This window comes from Zerene cesonia, chromosome 16 (assembly GCF_012273895.1).
Source record: "Zerene cesonia ecotype Mississippi chromosome 16, Zerene_cesonia_1.1, whole genome shotgun sequence".
Classification (NCBI taxonomy): Eukaryota; Metazoa; Arthropoda; class Insecta; order Lepidoptera; family Pieridae; genus Zerene; species Zerene cesonia.
In genome coordinates this window covers 2643273-2669229 of record NC_052117.1, presented here as the reverse complement: position 1 = coordinate 2669229, position 25957 = coordinate 2643273, and the positions used below count along the sequence as shown (strand labels likewise).

Genomic DNA, 25957 nt, shown 5'->3' with positions numbered 1-25957 from the left:
CTAGTCAGGTCATCGCTTAACAAGGCGAGCGGTCATGAGTGGCCGGCAGCTATGGGAACTCTCCCAGGTTTGTATGCAGATTTAGATGCAACTCAGGTGACATTTGTAGGTGAGCCTATGCTTGCGATCATAATACGATCCAGACCATAAATACTGGCTATGTTTTCTCTAGCCATTAAACAAATTGGCATTACGATTTAGAATTAGAAGTATTAAGAACTCATACAGATATATTCTTCAATAACATACGATCTTCCATTTGTAAAATAACAATTCTATAAATATGCACGTATGCGCTTAATAGCGGTCATTTATATATCGATATGTTTGCAAAGATTTGCAATTCTCTCCCACGCTGTCGCTGTATTTTTTGTTCCATTAAAGGTGAAATCCAACCCTTTGGCATTTCAATCTATCAATGCACACAAAAGTGTCCACAAAGGATTTCTTGACCAGAATTAGAACATGTGTGACATTTTTTTTCGTTCTTCCGTTTCATTACACTGTTGATGTGAAGAAGTTTCTAGAAGATTATAATTGATATGTGTACATACGTACACGAATACGTACGTACATAATATGTACCTATTGATATGGATACAAAGCAATAGGTGCATATTCATGGGCTATATATAGAAAATAAACGACTAAGCTTGTAATTACCGTGATAATGTGCGAACGTGTCATTTGCTTTTTAATGCAAGTATGCTTTATCATTTCGCTAATCCTAAATTAATCACAAATATATTCGATAATATTGAATAAAATGTAGTATGTGGAATCACGCCTCGTGACCAATTTCATCTATTTTTTAAAAATTTCAATGCTATAAAACTAAATAATTTATAATATAAAAATCTTTCACAAACACTTTTTTTATTATGACATTGAATTTAAGAACAGCCGCGAATATAAAATTTACTCGAAGCAAACCGCGAATCCCAAACACCATTGTCCATCCCGTAATTATCAGGTTGCCGGAACCACAATCCCACCTGTTTTATTTTCACACGCTCCGACAGGTAAGGTCCATTCCCAAATCATGGTAACTGTATTATTTTTTGCTTATGACGCTTGCTTATAAAACCTTTGATACGCGGAAAATATCGTCGCAGGTTTACCAAGATTGGTATGTTATCTGTGCCAAACAATGCCTAGGTTGGAATTTAGCGTGACTAATTGGATTTTTGGCATACTTTGTCCTGATATACCATGATTAATTACGTGTAATTGAACCTAAACATAAATAAGAAACAAATTTTTGGACAATGAATATGAAAGACAAAAGGAATCGGTCTTTTCGGATTATTTTATTTATTTATTTAACACTTTATTGTACTGGTATACAAATAAACCTTAAATATAAAAACTTAAAACTAGACCAGCACAGAAGGCGACCTTATCACTAAAGAGTGATCTCTTCCAGGCAACCCACTGTGTATAAAAATAGTAAAAAGCAGGAGGTAGGTATTAAGTACATAGATATTTTCATACTATGTTCAAATTCATACAGCAATAATTAAAACATAGATAGTGCAAAATTGTACAATAATTATTAACAACTTAATTATTTACAAAAAAAAAATATATTCATACACTGTCATTGTGACAACTAAAGTTCTAAAGGATCTTTGGAATATTGTGTACGTTGAGCTTTTCCAGTAGTATTACAATGCTAATTTCGTTAGACACTATAAAATGATACGAAATGACTTACCCGTGAGCTCAGTAAAAACATGAGCTATGTTTAGCCAAAAAATAAATAGAGAATTTATTCGTTACGCAACACATCACGCGCAATTTGTCGCAGGCCACAGGAAAATTGAATTATTGTATTGTTTATCACATCCCCCTATTCAGCCCACCAGATGTACACTCAACGTCAATCTTCGGTATTTATTTACCTAGGAATAACAAACACTGCGGAACTAGGGTCATTTCGCTTGCAGCTCTATTCGATTGTCATAATTTTGTTATCTGAGGACCAAATCTGTGGTTATTAATAACGTTTATTTTGGATTTTCTGCTATTCGTGATGTGATTTCGATCTCGCAATGGAAATTATGTATCTCATTAATTTTGCATCTGTTAGCTTTAGTTTCTTCTACTGTTTAAAAATATATAAAAAATAAAATAGCGTCTTTTTTTCTTTTGTCCTTTGACTAACTAGGCCATTTATGAATTGTATAAAGCTTCTTCTATTTTTCGTAATTTAAAAAAAAATATATAAATTCCATAAAAGTGCTAAAGTGTATAGTAAAAGTTATAATATTTTATCAATTACAGTTATTACATTAACGCACAGATCTTTGTCAGCCCGTATTACAAAAACCACGTCGAACCAATAATTCATGCTAAATATAGCGCAGCACAATTATAAGTCAACCATCCATTTAGATCCGAAATCATATTCATTCACTAATACCATTTTGGAAGTGACATGCAGTTTTTGCTATTCAAATAGGGGACAGTTGTGTTTTTTCTTTATAGCGCTTTCTCTATACTCTGTCTGCGTCTGGGTGACGTAGACGATTACGCATATTTTCGCTCACACGTTATTAGGGGTGCTGTGTGTGAAAAAAATGTACTATTATAAATAAAAGGAGCTCAACAAAGGGATGGGAGAGTGATCGGGGTCACTAGGAAACGGCGGTTTTGATACGGATTTTTTTACCTGGAGCTCTGGGGGTCTTTTTTTGTAAATCTTTGGGTGCCGATTTTAATCGAGCTAGCCAGTCAGTCTGTGTTCATCTGTGAAGATGATCACATGTTTTATGACTTCGTTTCTTGAAGTGCCCAGTGGTCTGAGGAACATTGAATTATTTCTGTATACTTCAAGGTGTGCGCACAGAGTTGCGTGAGTGACTACAAACTTTTATAAACTTTTAAGTGATCGTTAAGAAAATGGATTTATCATCAAGGAGTAAGTCAAGATTTTTCGACTCTGGCATCGATCTTAGGCGAAAAGGTACATAGCTTTAAGAATCCGCTTGATAAATTCATAAGCTTTTCACTATGTAACATAAATATGTACCTATAAGTTTCTTATTAGTGTTGAGGCCTTGTGATTGTTGTCGATATATCGTCAATAACTATACAGTCCTTGAATATAGTTAATGTAGATGGAGAGGGTCGCCATAAACGAGGCAATAACCAATGTTGAAGACAAATTGGAAAGTAATAAGGCAGTGAAAATGATATGGCCCGAAACATATCTTTGTACGAATCTGTGAGGATGCCATTTACATTAACATATAAATGAGTAAGTTAGTGGACTGGTGTATGTTTATTGTAGTATCGAACATTTCGCTATAAAATATTGGATATTCTTTCAAATAATAGCTGTAATTGATTGTCTATTAATCCAGAATGTTATAAATATTCTGAATGGATGGATTCTGGTTACCATAACGTCTTTAAGCAGTACTAATTCCAGTGTGGGAAAAACACTGAGCTGTATAGGTTTCTTTTCCACACTAGAATTAGCAGAACTTTTGATCAAACATATAAGAAACAACTATGTAGTAGGAAAACTAACAAAATTGATAGGTAAATATAAATTCGGTCCCTTCAAGATGTATTCAAGCATTAAATTAGTTCAGATCCAGAACTAAAATTTACAACCCAGACACAAAGCAAATATAACAAAATATTGGTAAAGCAGACGACTGCGCAGCAAAATCTTAATGCAATGCACTTATGCCAAGAAACCTCAGCACTATATCAACATAAAGCGATATTTAAAAGTATATTTTAAATAAACTGCATTCCTCGGTTGCATTGACCGCAAATTTACCACGAAGGCTGTTTGTCAAAATAATGTCCATTCGGGGATAGGCAGAGCGCGGCAATAGCGTATTATTCAAAATTATTTATATCCAAAAGTTATTACGAACCACTACATATGTTTAGATTCGATTGTTTTACATTTATTATATAATAAAGAGATATGTAGTCCTACATAGCTATGTAGCTACATAATCATGTATATATATATATATATGTACATAATATGTAGCTACATAATCATGGTATTGTATACATTTTAATACAATAAATATAATATTTCAATTTTAACGCTTTACCCATATTGTGTCCATTCGAGCCAATTATTCCATGTGTTAATAAATATAAGAACACATTTTGAGTCACTCTTCTATTGCTCCACAATTCGTGACATCTATCATATCAATATTATAACATACGCTCCTAATTATGTCGGCTTTATAGCAGTTTCAGTCATTCAAATCTCATTATAATCTCAGAATGATCCGTTAAAACTTAAAAACGGGAGCGAGCCAAGAAAATCTGCAACTTCTATATTATTTATACGGGTTTTCAGTATAAGGGTTGGCACCACTCCGACCGGACGCAGTTTTATGACCCTAGTTTTATTGCTCGGGGAAAACTATATCTCTTGTTACTCCGTCTGAAAAATATAACTTTGTGACTTTCTTAAAGTCAACTCAAATTGGGTAGGTTATGCTACCTTTGATTTATTTGTGTGTATCAGGTCAGTTTCATTGCTGAAAAGTACGATTTAAAACCTCTAAAAAAGATTTATTCTTATTTATATCACTTTTAACTGCACTCGTAGTTAAAAATAACAATTGAAACTTTTTAATTATTCGATAAAAATGCAGATTTGTGATCAAATAAATCAAATAATGACCAGAATCGAACCGTGCTTGCGATGCAAGTATAACGAAATAATCTGAAGAATAAGTCGACTTCATTATTTTTAATTGTTATCTACTTAAAACTACCACGCAAATTTATATTCTATTCTTGTATATTACGTTCCAATAAGATTTTTAATTTCGGTTATATTCATATCAATATTTTTTTAAATGAGATAAGCTTCTATTTTTGTGTTTGTTTACAATTAACTCTCTAATTGTAAAATAATTTTAATAACTATTTTATAATCAGAGAGCTTTATATTTACTTAGTAAACTGTTAAAATATTTTTTTAACCCGAGACAAAACGGGTAAAGTTGGGACAACGCTCTTGTATATATTAAGTATCGGTAATAGATACAATTGGTGGTAATAATTAGAGGCGGGCAGTTAACGGCAGCCACGGTAGAATTAAGATTTTTGCCATAAACTCCGCCGAGAACTGCCGGGGATTAGGGGTTAAGTGTCCGCTTTAACGGGGCAGTGATGTTCCTGTGTCGATATCGATAGAATAGATTTAAGCAGGTTGGTTTATTTGGAGTGGACGCGTTTTGTTTACTAAATGCGAGAGGTTGTGTAAAGGGATATTTTGTAATTATGGACTACTTTAAAAAACAATGCGAATTGAATATTCATTAATTAATACGTAATTGAGAAAATTTTCTATCGATATATTCTATTATATAATTATTTAGTTAATCACAAAGAACATTATGTATGGTTTAAATTATTGTATCACTCATTATTTTTCCGTAATCCAGCAGAAAAGCAGTAAGCAAGCGTCATATATATCTACATTATAACCTAAAGCTTATAATATAACAAACAAATTTAACCCATGTCACTGTCTGATGATAATATAAAGTAACAAATCATCCAGCTTTAACAAACACACCAAATTAAAAGTCATAAAAAAAATTTATCGATAAAACTCGATATAGTCACATCACTATCGCACGTAGTGTAGTGGCATACAGTCCGGTGTGTCGTTTTTATTGACACTCGTACCGTGACAAATATCCTACGAATGAAGGCCTACAATTCTTTCTTTTACGTACATATAAAATGTATATTTTCTCTGGTATAGTTATTAGATTATAAATTATTCGGCGTCATTGTATTAATATGATAGAGAAATTTTATTATTAACATGATAAAGAAAAATTTATTACACACTAAGAAACAACATATTTTAAGTAATTAATATATTTTTTAAATACTTAATCTTAATATTATACATTAAACAATATATAATACAGTTTTGCAAAATTTACATATATTTCGAATTAAAAATTTAATTCTTTAAAAATTCAATTATCGGCCCAACCAATTTCGATAAAGATCAGCTTACCCGACAGTTACTTTATTTCGCGTAAAAAATAAATTTACAATTTTCATATCCAATTCTATTAAGGGTTGTCCATTTCCCCAAGCTCCATATCAGCTTACACCAAAAAAAGAAAAAAAAATTCAAATCTCTCTAACGAAGAGGGCAATACACAGGAGAGGTCTGTTTTCTTTACCGATATTCCAGTATTGGATATCAGTAACACTATTACTGACCCGGCCTTAATTTGATCAGTTGTGGCCGCAATTTTTTTCTCTGAGGGAAATTTACCTGCTTCGTAAAAACGTGGTAAACTCATAATTCGTTTATATCAATAAGTAACAGGATAAACATTGCCAATTGTAATCGGGGAAATAATCACTACATAGTATAAAACAAAGTCGCTTTCTCTGTCCCTATATCCCTATATATGCTTAAATCTTTAAAACTACGTAACAGATTTTGACGGGAGTTTTTTTAATAGATAGATAGATTAAAGATAAAGGTTTTTACGTATAACATCCATTAAACTACTCCGAATTAACGCATGCTAAGCCGCGGGCAAAAGCTAGTGAGTAATAAATAAAAGATTTCTTCATTTTGTGTGAAAAATAATAGTGTTATTAAGATCAGAATGTACCCACATGAATACATCATAGCATGCATATGCTAACTTTGCACAACGCAAATTAAATGTTTATGGTGCGCGTCAAAAATGTACAAGTTTAATAATTAGATTTTATTATTAATGCAGTATTGTTTTTCATGTAGTATGTATTTTGTTAATTACACTTAATAAGTGAATTTTCCAGTTCCAGTTTTCATTTTTAAACGACGTTTCTAAAAACAAAGAACGTTCACTCAAACTATCTTTTTTTGGTTTGGTTACCGTGTTGACTCCGTGGGTTTTCCATCGAATGGCGTGGATTTGTGTTCTATAGGAAATTCTTCAATTGCTTCCGTTTCGAAACTGCAATCCCTCCAGTGATGTTGGTGACTTTTTGTATGAAATAATTGAAAACAATATCTTCAAACGATTTATATATAAATAACCTATGAGATTTGAAAATAAATTAATAAAAACTTAATATAAACTACTTGACCATGTACCACATTACCTATGTTAAAACAAATTAAAAAGTGTATTTCTATGATTTTTTTAAGCTAACTGGTTTAGAAATACCTACTTTAATACCTACATCAATTAAGCTAATCATCACAATCGTTTCATTAAACTTGTAGGTATCATCTAATAATAGTTTTAAACTTAGTATTTTCTTATACATTAAGAAATTAAAAACTTTTTAACGGATATTAAGCACGATTTATTCATTATATTATTAACCCGACGTTTCGTTGACGTTAGTTTTAAACTTTTTTATCTTGGCCAGTCATTATGGGATTCATTACGTTTTAATCGTTAATTCTATATAAAATAAGATTTATAAAAAATACAATAAACATCTATATTGCACCCGAATGTAAGAATTTCAAAATGGCGTCTTAAAAACAAACAATAGCCTTGCCCCAGCATTGATTATATAGTAAAAATAAAACACTACACATATACATGGGTTATAATTATAGGTGAACGGGGGTAAGCATAAGTGTGACGTCATTAGTAGGCTGTTGACATAGCCCGCCTTTCGCCTGAATAGCCAAATGTACTGGGCGTGGTGTTTGAACCGTTGTGGAATTACAAATTGACTTGGACACTTTTAAATTTCGAACAATGTATTTTTGACCACCATGTTTCGTTCTTGACGCTTATTGGCGGGAATTACTAGCGTATATAATTACAGAAGGTTTAAATAAGAAAATAATCCTAATATAGTAGTTTATAATAAAAATAATATTATAAAAAGTAAAATATACGACTTTTCAATAAATAACAAAACCAGAAATGACATGAAAAAGATTCAGTCAATAAGTGTGTTATATCAATTGTTACCAATTTTTTTTTATGTCTAAGATGAGAAAGAATCGTTTCAAATTCATTAATTTACGCAAAAACTAATTTAGAACTATGATATATGTAGATAATAAATACAGATTTATTTGATTGAAATTCGCTGGAATTGGTGTCCCTATTATGGGGCTAATAAAAATATCTCCTATTACATAAAAGCTATAGGGTTTGGTTCAGTAGTTTCAGAGAAAACGCACGACATAGATTGGTATTCATTAGCATTTCCGCATCATTGTATAGGCTTATGATATAAATAATGTTCTTCGAAAATAGTACAAATAAATCTTGGACCGTATTGAATAAGGATTATATTTTATCCAGTAATAAACTAGTATTTCTATATTTAGAAATCGAAATACTGGGAAATAAATGCTAATTATGCTCATAATCCTAACGTTTAAAGTATAAATGTCATAATTGGAATAAATTTCAGTGAACTGCTTTCAAACATGCAAATAAGCGAATAAGTTTCAATTTATTAAACTAGAGCTTTCCTCATTAAAGAAATATGGAAATCTAATTGGGAATAATAAAATAAACGGTTTCATAAATATGACGTAAAACCTTTTTTTCTACAGTTTGCAGTAGCTGGCCGATAAGAGGCAACATTAAAAACAAAAACATCGCATTATTGAGCCATTAAGAGCACAAAACAAATCGCTTGAATCAGAATTCGCCGACACAAGGCTTTATTTGTACAGCCCTTTGAACTCAATGTCCATTTCCGACAACGTGGCCCATTCAATGAATACATATCAAAGACTATGATAGAATTGTCGCTTTCAAATACGAGAAATAACTCAGAGTAAAAAACAAATTGAGCATTAGAATGCCTTCTTACAATTTGAATTTCGAATTCCACAATATCTCGTCTAGTCGAAGTCAATTATTTACTGGCATTAATTTTAAAATTCGTAATAACGTCGTATAAATAAAGTATTTCTAAAAATTTATTCACGCGATACTAAAAATAGTTCATACATAATATCAATACGCTGTGGCAAGAAATTTGCGAACAAAATACAATAATCAATAGTCACCCATAAAATCATTTAACCGTTCGCCCCCGCGGTACTCTGTATTATTTTTACCTCGTGTTATTGTCGCTAAAAATGTATGATTCGTATGGAAAGGCACAATGGGGAGCCTGAGATCCCCTGCCAATTAATATTGGACACGGTGGTCAGGATTGTGTCAATTTTGGACATGTTTTTTGTTTGATATCGCGTTATGAATGATCTGATCAATCTTCTACGTACGTTCTATACAAATTTAGTTTATATAGAAATCAGATTATACTATTGTAATCCCATATTATATATAATATTTCAACGCTTTAATAGTATAAGATTAATTATGATTTAATCATTTACATTATTCCTTCATGCTATGAGATGCTAATTGAATAACAAAATTATATAAATTTTAAAATTGTATCTATATTATACAAACACGAAATTAAATAAAATCCAATTAAAATCCGTGAAATCCAAAGACATGCCAAATGTAAATATGTAACAAGATACAACAATTATTTGTAATCCAACAATTATTAATTCATATGACGACGGTAGCAAACTTCACGCAAGTTTCCATTGACCCTATGTGAAAAAACAAAACAGATTTAGCTCCAGAACGTTGGTAACGAGCTAATTTAAACTTTTCGGCGCGAACCTTTTGAAGGGTGGCACCCCCGTCACCTGAGGCGTTTGACAGTTCAGGCTAGACAGACGTTTTCAATAAATCACAGATAATGTATAGCTGGGATGTACTCATTTAAAAATGTTGACATATTTATGTAGGTATGCTCCGCTTTAAAACCAAAGGATCAAAGGTGTTTTAAATACAACTGAGTACCTAAATATGTTACATTTTTACGGTATAAAATACATTTATCCATAAATTATTAATCCAAAAAGTCTATAAGAGTGTAAAGAAATGATCTTTAATAGTAATGATTTTTAACTTAATTCTAAGTCACCATAAATAACTTTCGCTACGCGTATGCAGTCTTCATAATTGAGCACCAAATTTTAAACTACATTGACAAATCAAAGCAAGGATATACCGAATCGTATACAATACATGACCTTATCAAAACTTCAACCCCATATCAATAAATCGGTCCGATTTGTGGGTGTTGTTTGTCCATCGCGCATGTACTGACCACTGTCCACTCCCGCCCGGGGGTGTGGCTACCTGCCTTACAAATAGATCACTATAAATTCTCATATTTCCCCGGAAAACGGAACGCGATAGGGTTCTACTTAATAGGGTTTGCCGGGCCTTGGTAATATATAGAATCGTTTATAGGTGGATTGGTGGTTGATATTGGAATAGTATAATTCAAATTGAAATAACATTTATGTTATCGTGTTATTAATTATGTACATAAAGTATTTTTATAGAAAAATATTTGTTCTTCACATTTGATATATAAAATATAGGGCCACAAACGGCTAAAAGTTTTAAACTTTGTTAATCAATTCAGTCCATACTTAAATTCTTAAATTTAGCATCATCCTTAAATCTTAGATTTATCATTATCCGAAACTCCAGAAAATCAATGTAAATTTTAGTTAATTACGATGAGAACTATCTCTGTTAACATTATTAAGACGGGTTTAAATTACGTGACATTTACGGTATCACAGTAATCATTCAGCTAATTTGTAAATATAAAGGTGCGGCCACAACGGAAGGAACTATTCCGACGGAAGCGCTAAAAAACCATTCGGGACACGAGCCAAGCCGCTGCCCAAATAAATCAGAATAAACTACATCAATACCACGACACATTTACATAATAAACCCTCTAAACAAACTAGGTAGGACATTGCAAACAATGAGCGAGAATCATGTAGTTTTTACGCTATATTAATTTAGTACTCGAGTTTCAATCGACCCCCTGTACATTATTCCGCAAGAAAGTACCGGCCTACTTTCCTCACAAAGCGATTGAAGGAAAAATAATAATAAAAGCGTAAGGAATGTAAGGGAGTCTGCATAGTACTTATGTAAAATTAGCTCCGGCGTCTTTGATGTGCCGACCAATTGTGCGAGGCTTGTGAAAGCGCCTTTATAATTCCCAAGCGTCGATGCCGGTGTCGGCTTATTTATTAGGCAATTAAATTCTTTACTCGTATGTACAACAACTTATATGGGTTGACGATTTGAAGCATCATAATGACCCACTACCTACTAAAGTCCTGGATATAAGACGCTTAGTTGTGGAACATTAAAAAATTATATCACTGACCAAATCAATATAAAAAGGGGCTTATTAAGAAACAGAAAGAAAATTTATATAGATTTTGTATCTTCTGTTCAGTAGGACTACATTCATATAAAAGTCAGTCATTATGATTCATGATTATGCAATAATCAATTAAACCCAAAACATCGTACAAATTAACATATAAATTACGTATAACAAAATAAAGGTCACACAAAAGATAATTAGAAAGTGTCATTTCCTTTCGCAAATTACGGCTCTCATTACACATTCAATTATTCAAGTCAAAACATCGAGACACGGCCGTCACATCTGCTTTGAGCTATTAACTCTGCTGTCCCAATAAAGAACCCTCAAAGACGAACCACAAACTTAAGACAGTTATTATTCCCTTTGTCCCATTGAGAGATAAGTGGTCAATCTCACAACTGACACCTTCGACCGTGACTCGATGTAATTATATATAATTTAGCACTCGAAGGGTTGAATGCATCATTGTCCATATGTCACTTGGACTATATTTTAATACAATGTTATTCGTATTTCGACCTCTTTTTGACGCCTGTTTTACTCATGTCGACCACACGCACTTTTACCAAATTATGGAAATAGCATAATATTATTGCTTTTCAAAAAAAGGTAACCGTTTGTTAAAATGATATTTACGTATAAAAGAATATAAATTCATTTAAATAGTATGATTTTATTACTATTTATAATTTCTGAATTTTCTAGACCTATCTAACGTGAGGATTATTTCAGCGGATGCGGACAGCGCGGCAGAGGGCGGAGGCTCTCCAACGCCTGGAGTACCAGCCGATACCCTCACATGCGGAGCGTGTCGGAGGGCTTTCGCGTTGGCTGACATCGTTCGGTTCATCCAACACAAGGTCTCCTCCTGTGATAAAGACCTCACTTCCTACCACTGCTTCAGTGCTGGTATGTCAACCTTTATAGCTATTTGACGAGTTACTATATTTATGTAATTAAGCTGAATAAACCCAACTGTATCTTCCCAAAAATTCAAAACATTTGGCTACTAACTATACACTGTAGCAAAAGTAATTAAGATATGGTACCTACGTCATTTCATTCTATATTAAACTGAGCGATACCGAAAACTAATTTCCCATACTGGCCTTCGTACTAAAAGAAAAATCGTACCTATTTAAATTTGTTACAACGTTGCAATTATCGAAAGGAAATTAGTAAATTAACTATTGCACAGGTCCGAATTCCGACCCAGAGGATGGTTCAAGGCCAGGACAGCTGGGGACGGGGAACTCCAGTGGCAGAAGACCATCGCTGTTGACTGCTAGAAGACCTCCGAGCAGTCGAGTCCACACACCTCCCTTGGCTAGTCCGTCGATAGCGCCTCCTGACTTATTGGAAGACGGTGGTGCATCCAGCACACCAAAAAGATTACTGGACGGTCAGTTTACCAGATTGTATCGTATGTGAATGATTTTAAATTGTTGCCAAATAGTCTTTGATTTTATCTCAATTAATATGAATAATATTATAAACAATATAAAGTTCCTCATTTTTTAAATTTATTTCCATCAAAAAGGAGTTAGCTTAAACGATAGTAAATGAGTATCTACTTGTGCATAATTACATCACAATAGAAATTCATAATATTATGGATCTCGAAAAAATAATTCAGAAATTAGTTAATTTTGAGGTTACTGTGTATCGCTTACATATTTTCACCTTTTCTGAATGAATATATTTACCTACATTATAAAATATTTAAATTATACTTCGTAAGACTCGGATACATCCAGCAGGAAAGCGCACTGTCTTTTGGAAGGCTTACGTGGAGCCACAGAATAAATAGAGTATTTAATTTGTTTTAGGACTATATAAAATTAAGTATTGATTCATATTATAAATAATAGTCTAAATAATATAACAATTTTAGATGCAGACGCGCAAGTGTCAACGCCCAAGAGAAGAGCATCTACATCACCGATGCCTTCAAGTTCTCCCGATGAAGACATCAAACCGAAGATCAAACAGGAACACATGGACACGTCTGGGTCTCCTGAGGACCAAAAGAAATCTAGAACAGAAATGGCAGACGCTGAATCCAATACAATGCATAGTGGTGAGTACTGAAAATTTTCTTCTAAAAGATTAATTCAAACATTTCTATGGTCGATGCTGATAAATTGGTCACCTAAACATAAACTTTTAACTACGTTTCTCTGCAACATACTAATTAATTTCTCTATTTAGTTTATTAAAATATATCACATCAAGTAACCTAAATGCTTGCAAGGTCTAAATGTCTAAATGTGTTATGTAAAACATTCTAAAACACATAGAAATTACTTTAAAATGACTGCATTAGTAAAAGAAGTTAAATAAGGCACAGTCCTGAATAAAAGCTTATATTAAGTATAAAGTTGTGACAAAAAATATCAATTGTTACAATGCTTAGATATTATAAAGCCGTCCGTTCAAATCATCTTAAAAGAAATATGTGCCATCGTGTATTCTCGTCCCGATTTAGTTTTATTAATGATTCTTTCAATTCGCTGTCAGCTTCAAAGGATTTTGTCCATGTAGACAATTTTATCGTTACGCTTAAGCCTTTGCCACATTGTGTATCGGGCGAGATGTTGCACAACAACAATGCTGGACACCGTTCGGGAAATGCTGATGTCATCGTTGTATCATACATTTTGGATTTTGTTTCACGTTGTCATCTATACAGTGTGCTCTCTGTTTGTTCCTTAATTCCCAACAATCGTATTGTAAAAAATTCAAATCGAAATTATGTTTCGTTAACTTTTCAAACGATTTAAGAAACTGGAGGAGGTTATCAATGCGACTGTAATTTTTTATTGTTACCTTAGAAGTTTCAACTGGATAAACCTATTTTAATAATTATCTTTTCTTTTATTGAAAGCTATTGCCTCTCGTGTGATCCCATTAAAATTTGGTTGACAATTTAAAAACGACGTAGTTTTTTGTTAACAATAATTGTACATCGTAAGATTATTTAGTATCAATTAGTATTTAATGTATTTAATACCAGAATCAACAATAAACATAAGAAACATTCTAAAATTTCATCATAAGTTTACTATCGTCAAAGCAGAAATAAAATGATTTAGGAATCCTTATCATAATCTCTCAACAGCTTAACAAATACACGTGAAAGGAATCGCTTGAAACATCTGTATAAGCCTTGCATAAGCGCAATCTTGCGGGGGTGGTTCGAAAAATAATCTATCCGAGCATAACCCTTTGTACCAGCAGATGTGCCGTCATTTGACACTTTTGTATTAAACCGTTGCACAACAAAAGCTTTCTTAAACCCGAAAATTGTACAACGTTCAAAATTTCAACCCGCATTTTGCCAACTGCTTTGTAAAATGAACGGTCACTATAAACAAGTAATTCGAAAATTAAGCGAAAATAACGGAGCTAAACGGCTGTGGAACTTTTCATTTTGATTTCATTCACATTTGAAAAATATAAAGGACGTTAGAAGTTGTGCCACAAAACGATTGCGTTATCATCCAAATGTCAATTGCAGGTTTCGCTTCAACACCAGTTGTTTCGGCTTATTGAGTTTATCCTAAACGCTGATATTAACCCCTTCGAGTGAGCTGTCAAACCAGCTACATTCAATAACGTATGAGGGTCCGTTTGTAATAAAATTATATGATATTTCATTTACCGAATTATGTTGAATAGAAACAAAGCAATCGCGTCTATAAATCTACTAGTTCGTGCATATTGTCAAAATAAGATCATAACTCTAACATTGAAAAGATGCCCCGAACGTGCCGGTTAAAAAAAGGACCGTAAATTGAATTATATTATTTTATACATATTAATTAACCCCATCGTTTTACGAAGAGATAAAGGGGATGTTTTGGAGAAAAAAATTATTTGCATGAGCACACGATTGACGTACGCGCATTGTTATCTTCTGCTTTTGTGATGACCCTTATGTTAACCATGACGAAATGACGCACAAAAGAGATGATGTTTTGTAGACCAGCCAATGAATATTCAGTTGTGACCCTATTTGTTTAGAGTTCAATATCGAAGGACGTTTCTGTGGCGTTAAAGGCGTATCATTTAAGGTTGTGTATGATATTATAATTGTCAAAGATGCTACTGAGGTTCCATTGTCAGGCGCGGTCTTTTATAATATTTTCAAAGATAAAAAATGTTTGGCGTGCTCCTGACACGTACACGTTCATGTGTTTGCCGTGACCTACGGAACTTCTTTGACGGTGACACAATGGTCGAGGATATTTTTAGTTTTTGTGAGACGAAAGGTAGCTAAGTGGCGGTTTTGAATAAGTGGGTTTAATTTTAGAACTGACGTCTTTCTGTGTTAAAGGTAAGGGGAGATTGTCTCGTGCCTATCGCGTGTCCTTTGACTATGTGTAAGTTATATTTAGAATGCATTTAACGAAGAAATGAGGTAATAAGGTGACGCTCCTTCCATATTTGTATGTTGCTCATGAGTTATATCTGTAACAAAGAACCCGTCTTCGATAGTTGTGTCCACGGAATATTTTTAAAATCATTAACATCACTATGGATGGGAGAAATGATGGCCGTCACTTGTTTTGTATCAGAATAAATATTGATACAAGTGTATATTGCGTCCAGTGTTTAAACGTTTTATTTGGTTTACAAATTAATGCAGGATTGTTGGATGAGTAATGTTCATTTAGAAATACATATATATGTTTGGTAGCGATACAAATTCTTTTAATTTTGAATATTTTACCATGATGGCTTTTATTTATAAAATTTTACATTTGACATTTTAAAACAATTCCAGATATAGGTATTAAGTTGATATTTCTTCAAAAGTTATCAAAGACGACTCTTGATCACGCCCGCAAATGATTGTAAGTTGCGTCCGCGATATTTCCATATCAGGACGTTTTCTTAAGGGACCACAAAGGGCCATCTCTACACCCAATCTTTAATCCTATCTCGAGACCTTTGCGGGCAAATTTAAATTTCTTTAGAAATATCACCTCTATTATACATGTGCGGGTTCTATTCCTACGTTCGTGGGCGAGATAACGTAAGTTAAGTCCGAGAGGAGATTGTTGAGAAAAAACTACCGCCAACTTCGACTAGATCCCATCTTCGCGTCAGCGTTATAGAAATTTGATCTTTAACACTAAGTTTTAGAACACCATCTCGTCCGAACTATCTAGGATTAGTAGAACCTTATTTTGTATATGAGGTGATAAGTCTTTATGAAGGGTCAACCTTTTCTATAGAGAGCTCACCCTTTTAGTGAAAAGAGTCCGTTGATAGCTGATTTAGGATTGGTGATAATGCATTCACTGTGTGTAAATATATCATAGATTTATTCTATGATAGATTGCTTCGCGAAGAGCGGTTGTATATTGAATTCATTGAACGTTTTTAACAATGGACTTTGAAATGTCAAATATAGTGGTTGAATCTGACATTCGTCCCCTAGGTCAGAGATTTTTAAAGGATTGATGGTCACGTCGATTGGATAACGCAGGGCGCATTGAATAGCTATCATAGTTGCTTTGTGGTCACATGAGGGTCCACGCTGTGGATTGTTCGAGAGAATTTATTAATTAAAATTTTCTGTTACCATTGATCCACGCCCTTGAACGTTTAACGAATCGATAGCTTTCGTTGGACCGGGGTAAACAACAAAATCAATTTTGGGAATATTAAAGACCGGTAATATTTTCTCACATATATAACTTAATTTTTGTTATATACATGTATGCCATTTTAGTACGTCAAATTAGAAAAACTATAAAGATGACAAAATTAAGATACTTAAATATCAAATCAACCCCTAGATGTCAATATCTCACAAAGCTACCAAGCATTAATTTTAAACCGCGTCCGACACTGTCCCCCATCCCTAACATTTTATTGTTTTTCTTCAATTTTTTGTAATATGTGGTAATGGCCGTTCCACACGTGTCGACAACGGTTATTACGAGTTTAAAATAGCGCACCACATCTGGCCATCGCGGACCAATTTTGGAGATCGCGTCTTTGGGAATAAAGGTTTTGTTTTTGGTCGTTACGTATGTCATTTATACACTAATAAATCGACAACGACTCTTTTCACTATTGCTTGTTTTTTGTATTTTGTATCTTTTATTGTTTTCCCATATTAAATTTATATGGGAATATTAGAAACTAAAGCACACATTAGCATAACCATTCATCATAGTTTAGATAAACTCGAAACTATTAATGAATTACATAATATCTGGGCAGTTGAAAACACAAATCGAAATCAAGTTTTAATATTTAAGTTATCAATAACATCACGCCCCACTGAGGTGGAACTGATTGGCTAGGGGGAGGAACAATTTGCGAAGTAACATTATAGTTTACAGAAATCACAATTTTAGCTATCCACTCTGGGTGCGGCTGGATATTAAATTTTCATTTGGATTTACGTCTTTATTCCATTTATTATATATTTTATAGATTATTCGGTTACTACCAATCCTTGTTTTATTCGAGAACGAAATATTGCTATCGATTTGATTATTGTTTATGAAGAATCTAGGAAAATGCTAACATGATTCTTACGTGTATTTGTTAACCGGTTCTCTCTATATTAAATAAGCGTATGCTTTGTTGAAACAAATATAAATAGTTTTCAAATTATATAAATTATTATCATCCTTAGAAAAACCTAAGGTCGCAGTCGGGGTCACTCGTATTGTTTCATTCACACTTGTGTTTATACAGGCGTGCTCCGATCGGACATAACTTTGCTATTTGCTTATGACTAAGATGCGGTGAAGGTGATATGTGAAAATGATATATGAATTTATCTTCACTTCATCATCATATTATTTTATGAATAACTAGCGGTCCGCCCCGGCCTCGCCCGTGGTATATAGATAGCTTATAGCCTTCCTCAATAAATGGGCTATCTAACACTGAAAGAATTTTTCAAATCCGACCAGTAGTTCCTGAGCTTAGTGCGTTCCAACAAACAAACAAACTCTTCAGTTTTATAATATTAGTATAGATTTGGAAAATTATATTTTTACGACGATAAATGCGAACCTTTTTTGTTTCTTTGGAAAACAAGAGATCACAAGTTAGATCTTCGACAATCATTAATAAAGTAATTTGAGATGTTTAGTGTTTTATTATCAATAAAAATTACCCTATTGGGTTACTTAACTCAATGCGATTTACAAAAAATTATCTTTATGTAGACAAGGTTGTGTTTTACGAGCTTTTGCCCGCGGCTTCGCACGCGTTATTTTCCGATTAGTTTAATAGATGTTACTATACATATAAACTTTCCTCTCGAATCTCTCTATCTATTAAAAAAGCGCCATCTTAATCCGTTATGAAGTTTTAAAGACACATACATAGGGACCTTGGGACAGAGAAAGCGACTTTTTCTATACTATGTTATGAAACCTATAATAATATAATTTTAATACATTCTTTGCCACTATACCTATATTATGCTTCATACGTTGATAACGAAATACAATAATTTGGAAGGCTCCACTGCATACCGCTTCTTCCACACGTCCACGTACCATGTACCTCAGTTTTACATCTCATATCGTAACAGTTATGGGTCACAATTCGCACCGGGCCGCCCCTGGGGGTGTTAGGGGGTCGGAAGGGGAAGACGGTCATTCAGAGCAGCGGCGCGACGGACATCCGCCGCATAACAAGTCGATGGTCTAAGCGCTCTGGCGTTATAAATGTTCTTTTTTTTTTTTCAATATTATCTGTGGTTAGTATTTATAATCTAGATATTTCGAATGTGGAATCTTTGAATGTATATGGGTGTATTGAATGTTTTTAATAGATATAAAAAATAATGTTTTGGAAATTTATATAAATATGCATACATAATGAAATTTAACATAAATCTCGAAAGTGTTCAAATTCTCAATTAATTATATCAACTCATTCCGTAGATTTTTCTCAAGTATTTTATATCTTCATAAGTTCGTGATTGCAGAATTTTCTTGACGGTGTGAGGTTTATAGAGTTTTACGCATCAAAGTGGCGCGTCTTAAAAATATTTTGAAAAGCCTCAAAATGAGCTCATTCGCGGTATCAATGCGTGCAGGCACACACAGAATATATAACGAACTTCCTCCTATTATATTCGCATTTCGGTACAGCGGCTTTTTATTATTTTAGCACGCATTTAACAATTTATATTTCACATATTGTGATTGAGATAAAATAGCTTTGAAAATACAAAAACAGCCAAAATCAGCTATTATGATATTCGCAGTATTGCAAGCGAGTTCATAACTTAGACAGTTTCTCGAGGTGTCCACGGGAGGCGCTAGTGAACAACTGTTGACAGGAAGTAGCGCCGACGGCTTCCGGCCGACGAATGTTCTATATGACGCTGCATTTTCCATTTTCAAACTTAAGTTTTAAAAATTTTAACACTTTTTTGTATTTTTTGAATCCTCGTGTCATTTATTCGAAATTTAAAATGCAGCAAAAATACATTTTTATGATGCGATATTTAAAAAAATAATATGTCTTATTTTGCAGCAAATAAAAAAAAAGCATTTGCAATAACATAATTTTTTATGTATACTTAACATAATAACAGTTTATATCATATGATACAATAAGAAACTGCAAAGATAAAGTCAAAACTCACGTATTGTACATTTAGATGCAAATCGGATGTCGTAAAAGCGATGTCAGGGAAGATTAATTAAATGAAGAGCGTTTACCACCTTTAAGTACTGACATGAGAAAATAAATGGTAATAAGTAGCTAATTTTCATTGCTTCCTTTTTTTAAATATAGTGGTATGAGACAAATATTGAGAGAATTTTAAACGTGTTAATTGGCCATTTATATGGTTCTTGACGTATACACTCAGTACATAGTGGAAATTGCTTTCAAAATACGCGTAGTTTATATACCAAAATAATTTAAAATTTTTATGCAATATAATGAAACAAATTTTATATTACGTCATTGATGCTCGTACAATAAATAGAATATTAATATTTTATAAAAATTATGAACCTGCAGGTAAAAATAAATAATTTTCACCTTAATTTAGACAAAAATTCCTAGAAAATTTAAATAAAAATTTGATCATTCCTTACGATTACCCAATTAGACGACTTGAATACTAAATTTCGAATTAAAAATCGTAAAATTCCACTAGATAAAATAGATATTTCTTTGTCCAAGGTTCTATCCTAGATGTCCGGATCCACTGTCCCCCTCGTTTAGACAGGGGTGGTCCAGGCGGGTGGCGTTTAAAAATTTCACCCCCACTGCCTCTTGCCTCACACAATGCCCATAATCACCGATTGCCTTTTGAAATCGAAACGGTTGTTAGACGCTGCTGACGTCATTCATGCGTTTTCTGTCCGGTTTGGTGGCTTATTAAGGGGTTAATGGCGACTGGATTCATAGAGAATTTGAGATAAATCCAAGCTTTAACCGTTTTTTCGCTAATTATAGTGCAGCTTCGAGTTTCAGTGTTTTCTTTGTAAATATTAATATTATAGGTGCATTTTTATATACTCGTATGTATTAAATTTCGCCGGAATTTAGTTCAGGATCTCTAGGTCGTCGCACAGCGTGTTTATTTACCTAAGTTTTTTACCCAAATGATTTCTTACATAACAAAACCACACTCTTATTGTACAATACCACTCCACAGTGAATCGATAAATAAGCTTTATGCTCCAGCTTTTTAGTGACTGGTATAAACATTATGTCCAAGGCATGTCACAATACGCGATCCATATCAGATCGCCCACACAATTTGTTTAATTATCGCTATTATTACGATCGAGCTTAGAGATTGTATCGGTCTAAAGAAATTATGAGGTCGGTAATCTTATAAGCGGTACGGTATCGACACAGCTACTGATTTTAAATTGACATATGTACGGTTAGCAAAATACAACTGTAAATGGTAGCTAATATTCCGCATTCGTATACCTATTCTACTATCAAATTTGGCTTTACAAATTTACACATTGACCAGTTCTGATAAATTTATTATATTCTTAGTAGAATGAAAAACTGTTTGTTTTTATTTAACACGCTTTTTCTTAGCTTCATCTGTATGTAACCGACCCCTTTAGACTCGATTTTAACTCTCAAGTGATGTATATTTTTAAAGGTATCAAGTATTTCTGACAATACTACAGATGACTATAGCACGTTTTTTAGATATTTTTTTTTATTATTTGCAGATAAATATAACATGCAAATGTTCGTACGCAGAAAATCATTTTTCCTATTTAATTAAAATGTAGACGTAACAAATTACCAAAAAGAATTAAGCTAATTTCATTGGTACACAACATAGAAATGTATCTAGTTTATTTTATAATTTAAAATCAATGTTGGTTCAAAGCTCTAAAAAGACAGCTCAACACATAATTTTAATGTCCAACACTACATTGTAATGATATTTATTTGTCACAAGTACATCGTATTGACCAAGATAAAATACAATGGACAATGGCTCGGATAAAAAGGTCAAAACTCATTGATGTTTATGATACATATTTTTTTATACAAGGGTGTTTCAATATGTTTTGCTATATTAAGAATATACTGTAACTTTCAAATTTTAGAATCATTAAAATAACCACTTTTTACAATAAATGTACCTAAACTGTATAATACTTTGTGTACCTAAATACAATACAATAAAATAAAAACCTAAAAATTATTATATTACGTTTCTTAATAAATTATATTATAATAGCTAAATTTTATTTTCACGAATTATACTAAAGCTTTTATTGTTAAATTATTAATTATTAATTGCTTATCATTTTATGATACCCATAGAAAGAACTTTTGCTCACATCGCCTATTTTAATCTTATTTATATTGAAACAATTCGGCTATACAAATGAAAATCATTACGAAAGCGGGTGTGTCTTGAATTTATACATCCTGTATTTGGCTTCTTTCCGGTCGGTCACAGCCTGACCGTTACATTTCAATAATCGTCTTAACAAGATTGCTTATCTGCCGCGCCTACCATTCTTAGTGATGGGCTTATTTTTATCAATATTTTTTGTAATATGTTTCTTGTAATTGAATGCAGGAATGCTTGTTATATGCGCTCGTGGTTTAGAGCTTTAGGTGTTTGGTGATTCTGTCTGATAACATCGTATTAAATAAATACTTTTTGGCATAGATGGTACTTGAATGTTTATTAAATTTTTAACAATTACAATGCAATATTGGTAGTTGTAAAAACTCTCAACTATTCATGTTTGTGTTGTGTTTATAAATAAAATAAATGATCTACAAAGTAGAAGCAATAAAGAAGCTTTTCCATTTTCCGTACCACGATACATTTACATATAGATTTCAATATCAACACTCTTAACCCGCGCATCCGTACGTGATTCCGCGCCGCGTATATTTCATAAGATTTTAGAGGTGCATGAATCACGCGGAACACGAAGGGGCTATCCGTCACGCCTGCCGACGGGCCCTTGGACCTTCTTAGCATGCGCACCACGCACCCTCCCTAGGCCTACTCCACGATATGTGAGAGCTATTACTAGACACTTTGCCCGCGTTAATATTGCTGTGAATCCATCAAACGATTTGATAACCGTTTTTCTAACGTTCAACTTTTTTGTCCACAGAACCGAGCAACTATGTCTGCTCAACTTGCAAGGCTCGCGTGCATTCTGCGTGGCGCTTAGTGCAGCATGTGCAACATGTGCATGGTGTGAAGATATACGTGGAGAGCATGCCCCAGCAGCTTCCTAATAAGCAAAACCATTCCACATCAAGCTCATCATCGAGTAGCTCAGGCTGTTCTTCGACTGGGGCGCCGCTACCACCGCCGTCTCTGCGCCACCATCCACTATTACCACCACCAGATATGCATTCCCCTTTTGGTGTTGGTGGGCTTTTGAGAATGCCATTACCCGGTAGCTTACCACCTCTAGCCCACCCATCAGTTCCACCTACACCACTGTTCGCTCGTCCAAACCATCATGATCATCGTTTTAGGATGGAGCAACTAGTATCGGAACAATTTCGCCATCACGGTCTCAACTTAGCTGCAGCGGCGGCGGCCGTAGCGGCTAACTCTCTTCCACCACATCAGGCATTTCCATCACCTGCCGATAGACCACCAGTAGTTCCCACATCACTATCAGCTCGAGAGCGACCTCCAGTTTCACAACCTTTATCTTTGGAACCCCAGCTGGATTTTTACTCGCAGCGCTTGCGGCAACTGGCCGGTACGACCAGTCCAGGGGCGGCCACAGGCAATTCCAGCTCTCCTAGCCCCAGGAAGCATTCACCTCCGTTCGCTTCCCCGTCGCCCTCCAGAGTCGGCCAGACTCCTCCGGCGGGCGCCGGACCAGGAACGGTGGACGCGCCTCGTGAAGCTACGAGAGCGCACAGCTCCATCTCGCCTGAACGACGCGTGGAGCCACAAACGGCAGACGCGCCTCCTGAGCGCCCTTCATCATCCCCACCGAATAAGCGCACAGATGAAGCCAATCACACCTGTGAATTCTGCGGTAAAAAGTTCCGATTTGAAAACAGCCTGATGGTTCATCGGCGAATACACACTGGAGAAAAACCATTTAAGTGCACTGAGTGTGATGAAGCTTTTGAAAAATCTTCCAAATTAAAAAAGCACATGAAAGTGCATCGAGGCTCAGAAGGTAACAATGAGGAAGGTGAATCGGCTGGTGACACTGGTGAGGATGATACGGAAGATGATTTGGAGGATGAGGAATTAGATGGGGAAGAGGAAGAAGAAAATGATGACGGGGATGAAGTTGAAGAAGCTGAAGACTTAACTGTTTCAAATAGCAGTGCACCTTCTGCACCCACACGAAAACAAACACCCGCTTTGCCAGCACATCCACCAACTGCATCCGTTGTTGGTGAATTGATGGACAAGTTTGGTTTATCAAACATAGCACAATATAGTGAGGCATTCAAACAAGCTTTGCAAGAGTCTGGTAACTCTCTTAAATGGCAGTTAGCTAAAGATCGTGACAATAATAACGGTCCTCCCTCTGACAAACCAAATGGAATGCCACCGACAGCTGCATTGCGGTTGAAAGAAGAATTCGCGAAAATGCCACCTCAACCACATCCATTGTTCAACCCTTTCGAGAGTCCATTCGAAGCTTCGAAGCGTATGAAACTAGAAATGGATAGAGGTGAAGGTTGGTGGTTGCCCACACTTCATGCGCAGCGACCGCCAGAAAATATATTTGACGGTCTGAAAAACAGCAGCAACGGGCTACTACAAAACCCTTTACTGAAGTCCAAAGATGGACGACGTAATGATACTTGTGAGTTTTGTGGAAAAGTATTCAAGAACTGTTCTAACTTGACTGTACACCGACGATCTCATACTGGTGAAAAGCCATATAAATGTGAGCTCTGCTCATACGCTTGTGCACAGAGTTCCAAACTAACAAGGCATATGAAAACGCATGGTCGATTAGGCAAAGACGTATATCGCTGCAGGTTTTGCGAGATGCCCTTCTCGGTTCCTTCAACTCTGGAGAAGCATATGCGGAAGTGTGTTGTGAATCAGAGTAACGGTGGTGCTGCTCTCGCTCTTTCCGACGATTCCAATGCTTGCCGCGATGAGGCATCGTGACTCTACCCCTGGGGTGGCCTCCGTTTCCCACCTCCTGCGCCACCCAGCCAGATTTTCTAGAAAAAACAATTCGCTTGAACGTTACTTTGCTTCTTGCAATTAAAAAAGTTCAATTTCTAGTCTTTAGAAATCATTGATGTGGCGAAATTGTAATATGACTATCGCAATAGCTTCCGAAAGGGGCACTTTCCTTTAGTGACATATCGTTTGAGCCAGTGTTAAGATTTCCCGTTACGTTGTTAATGTTACTTTGAAAGTTTTTAGTTATTTTCTTTCAAGGCTGTACATGATCTTTACGTTATATTTCAAGTTCGTTTTTGTTTTATTGTAGAAATGTGGAAACCAATGCCAAAGTTAGCTACGTTGATTTATACAGTAATTAGTTTTAAGCTGTATAGTGTCAATTAAATATTTTTTCCAGTAATTTCTAAGATCTTCATAGATTGATGTAGTAATTGTGTATTTGTATAAGCTTTTTGTTAATTTTAGTGTATTTTGTATATTAATAAACAAATGTTTCCTATCCTAGATAACTTATGTAAATAGTAATTGTAAATGGAGTACCTACTTATTGATGTTCATATTTATAAATATGTTTGGCAATTTTAAAAATTACATGTTCTCGGCAAAACGGTGAGTTTCCTGTAAACAATATAATAAGGAATGTAGAAAACAAAATTGGATGCGATTAAGGGTAGATGTTAATGACAAGGTAATGTGTAATTAGTCTTAAAATTTATTAAATTATTCTGCGAGGCGTATAATCTTCATTTCCAAACGTTAACTTCCTGTGGGTGGCAAGCCAGTTATTTTATTAAGACTGAAAAATATTCCAGTTTTGTTTTTTGTGATTCGTGGAAGTATGTTCACTCGTACCTAAATTTAGTCCAAGTGTGAAACCTTTCGGTATACGTACTTAATGTAAAATATAGAATTTATATTAGATAATTTTAAGTAAATTATAATAGATGCGTACGTTATGTCTCCAATAGTTATATCCTTTCCCATTTTTTTGTGTCCCGATTAGGGCCTCTTTTAGTGGCTTTTATGATATGATATTCATTATAAAGGCCAATAAGACGGGACCTAGTTCGT

At 34.2% G+C, this 25957-nt stretch overlaps 1 protein-coding gene across 1 annotated transcript in view; it reads left to right on the top strand.

Annotated features, from left to right (window-relative positions):
• LOC119832915 (B-cell lymphoma/leukemia 11B) overlaps positions 1-25946 on the top strand; it is a 33215-nt gene extending 7269 nt beyond the window's left edge. The window contains exons 2-5 of the mRNA XM_038356739.1: positions 11974-12150; positions 12440-12643; positions 13136-13321; positions 22869-25946. Coding sequence (XP_038212667.1) covers positions 11974-12150; positions 12440-12643; positions 13136-13321; positions 22869-24862 — 2561 coding nt within the window. The 3' untranslated portion in view covers positions 24863-25946. The remainder of the gene's footprint in view (positions 1-11973; positions 12151-12439; positions 12644-13135; positions 13322-22868) is intronic.
• The last annotated feature ends 11 nt before the right edge of the window (positions 25947-25957 follow it).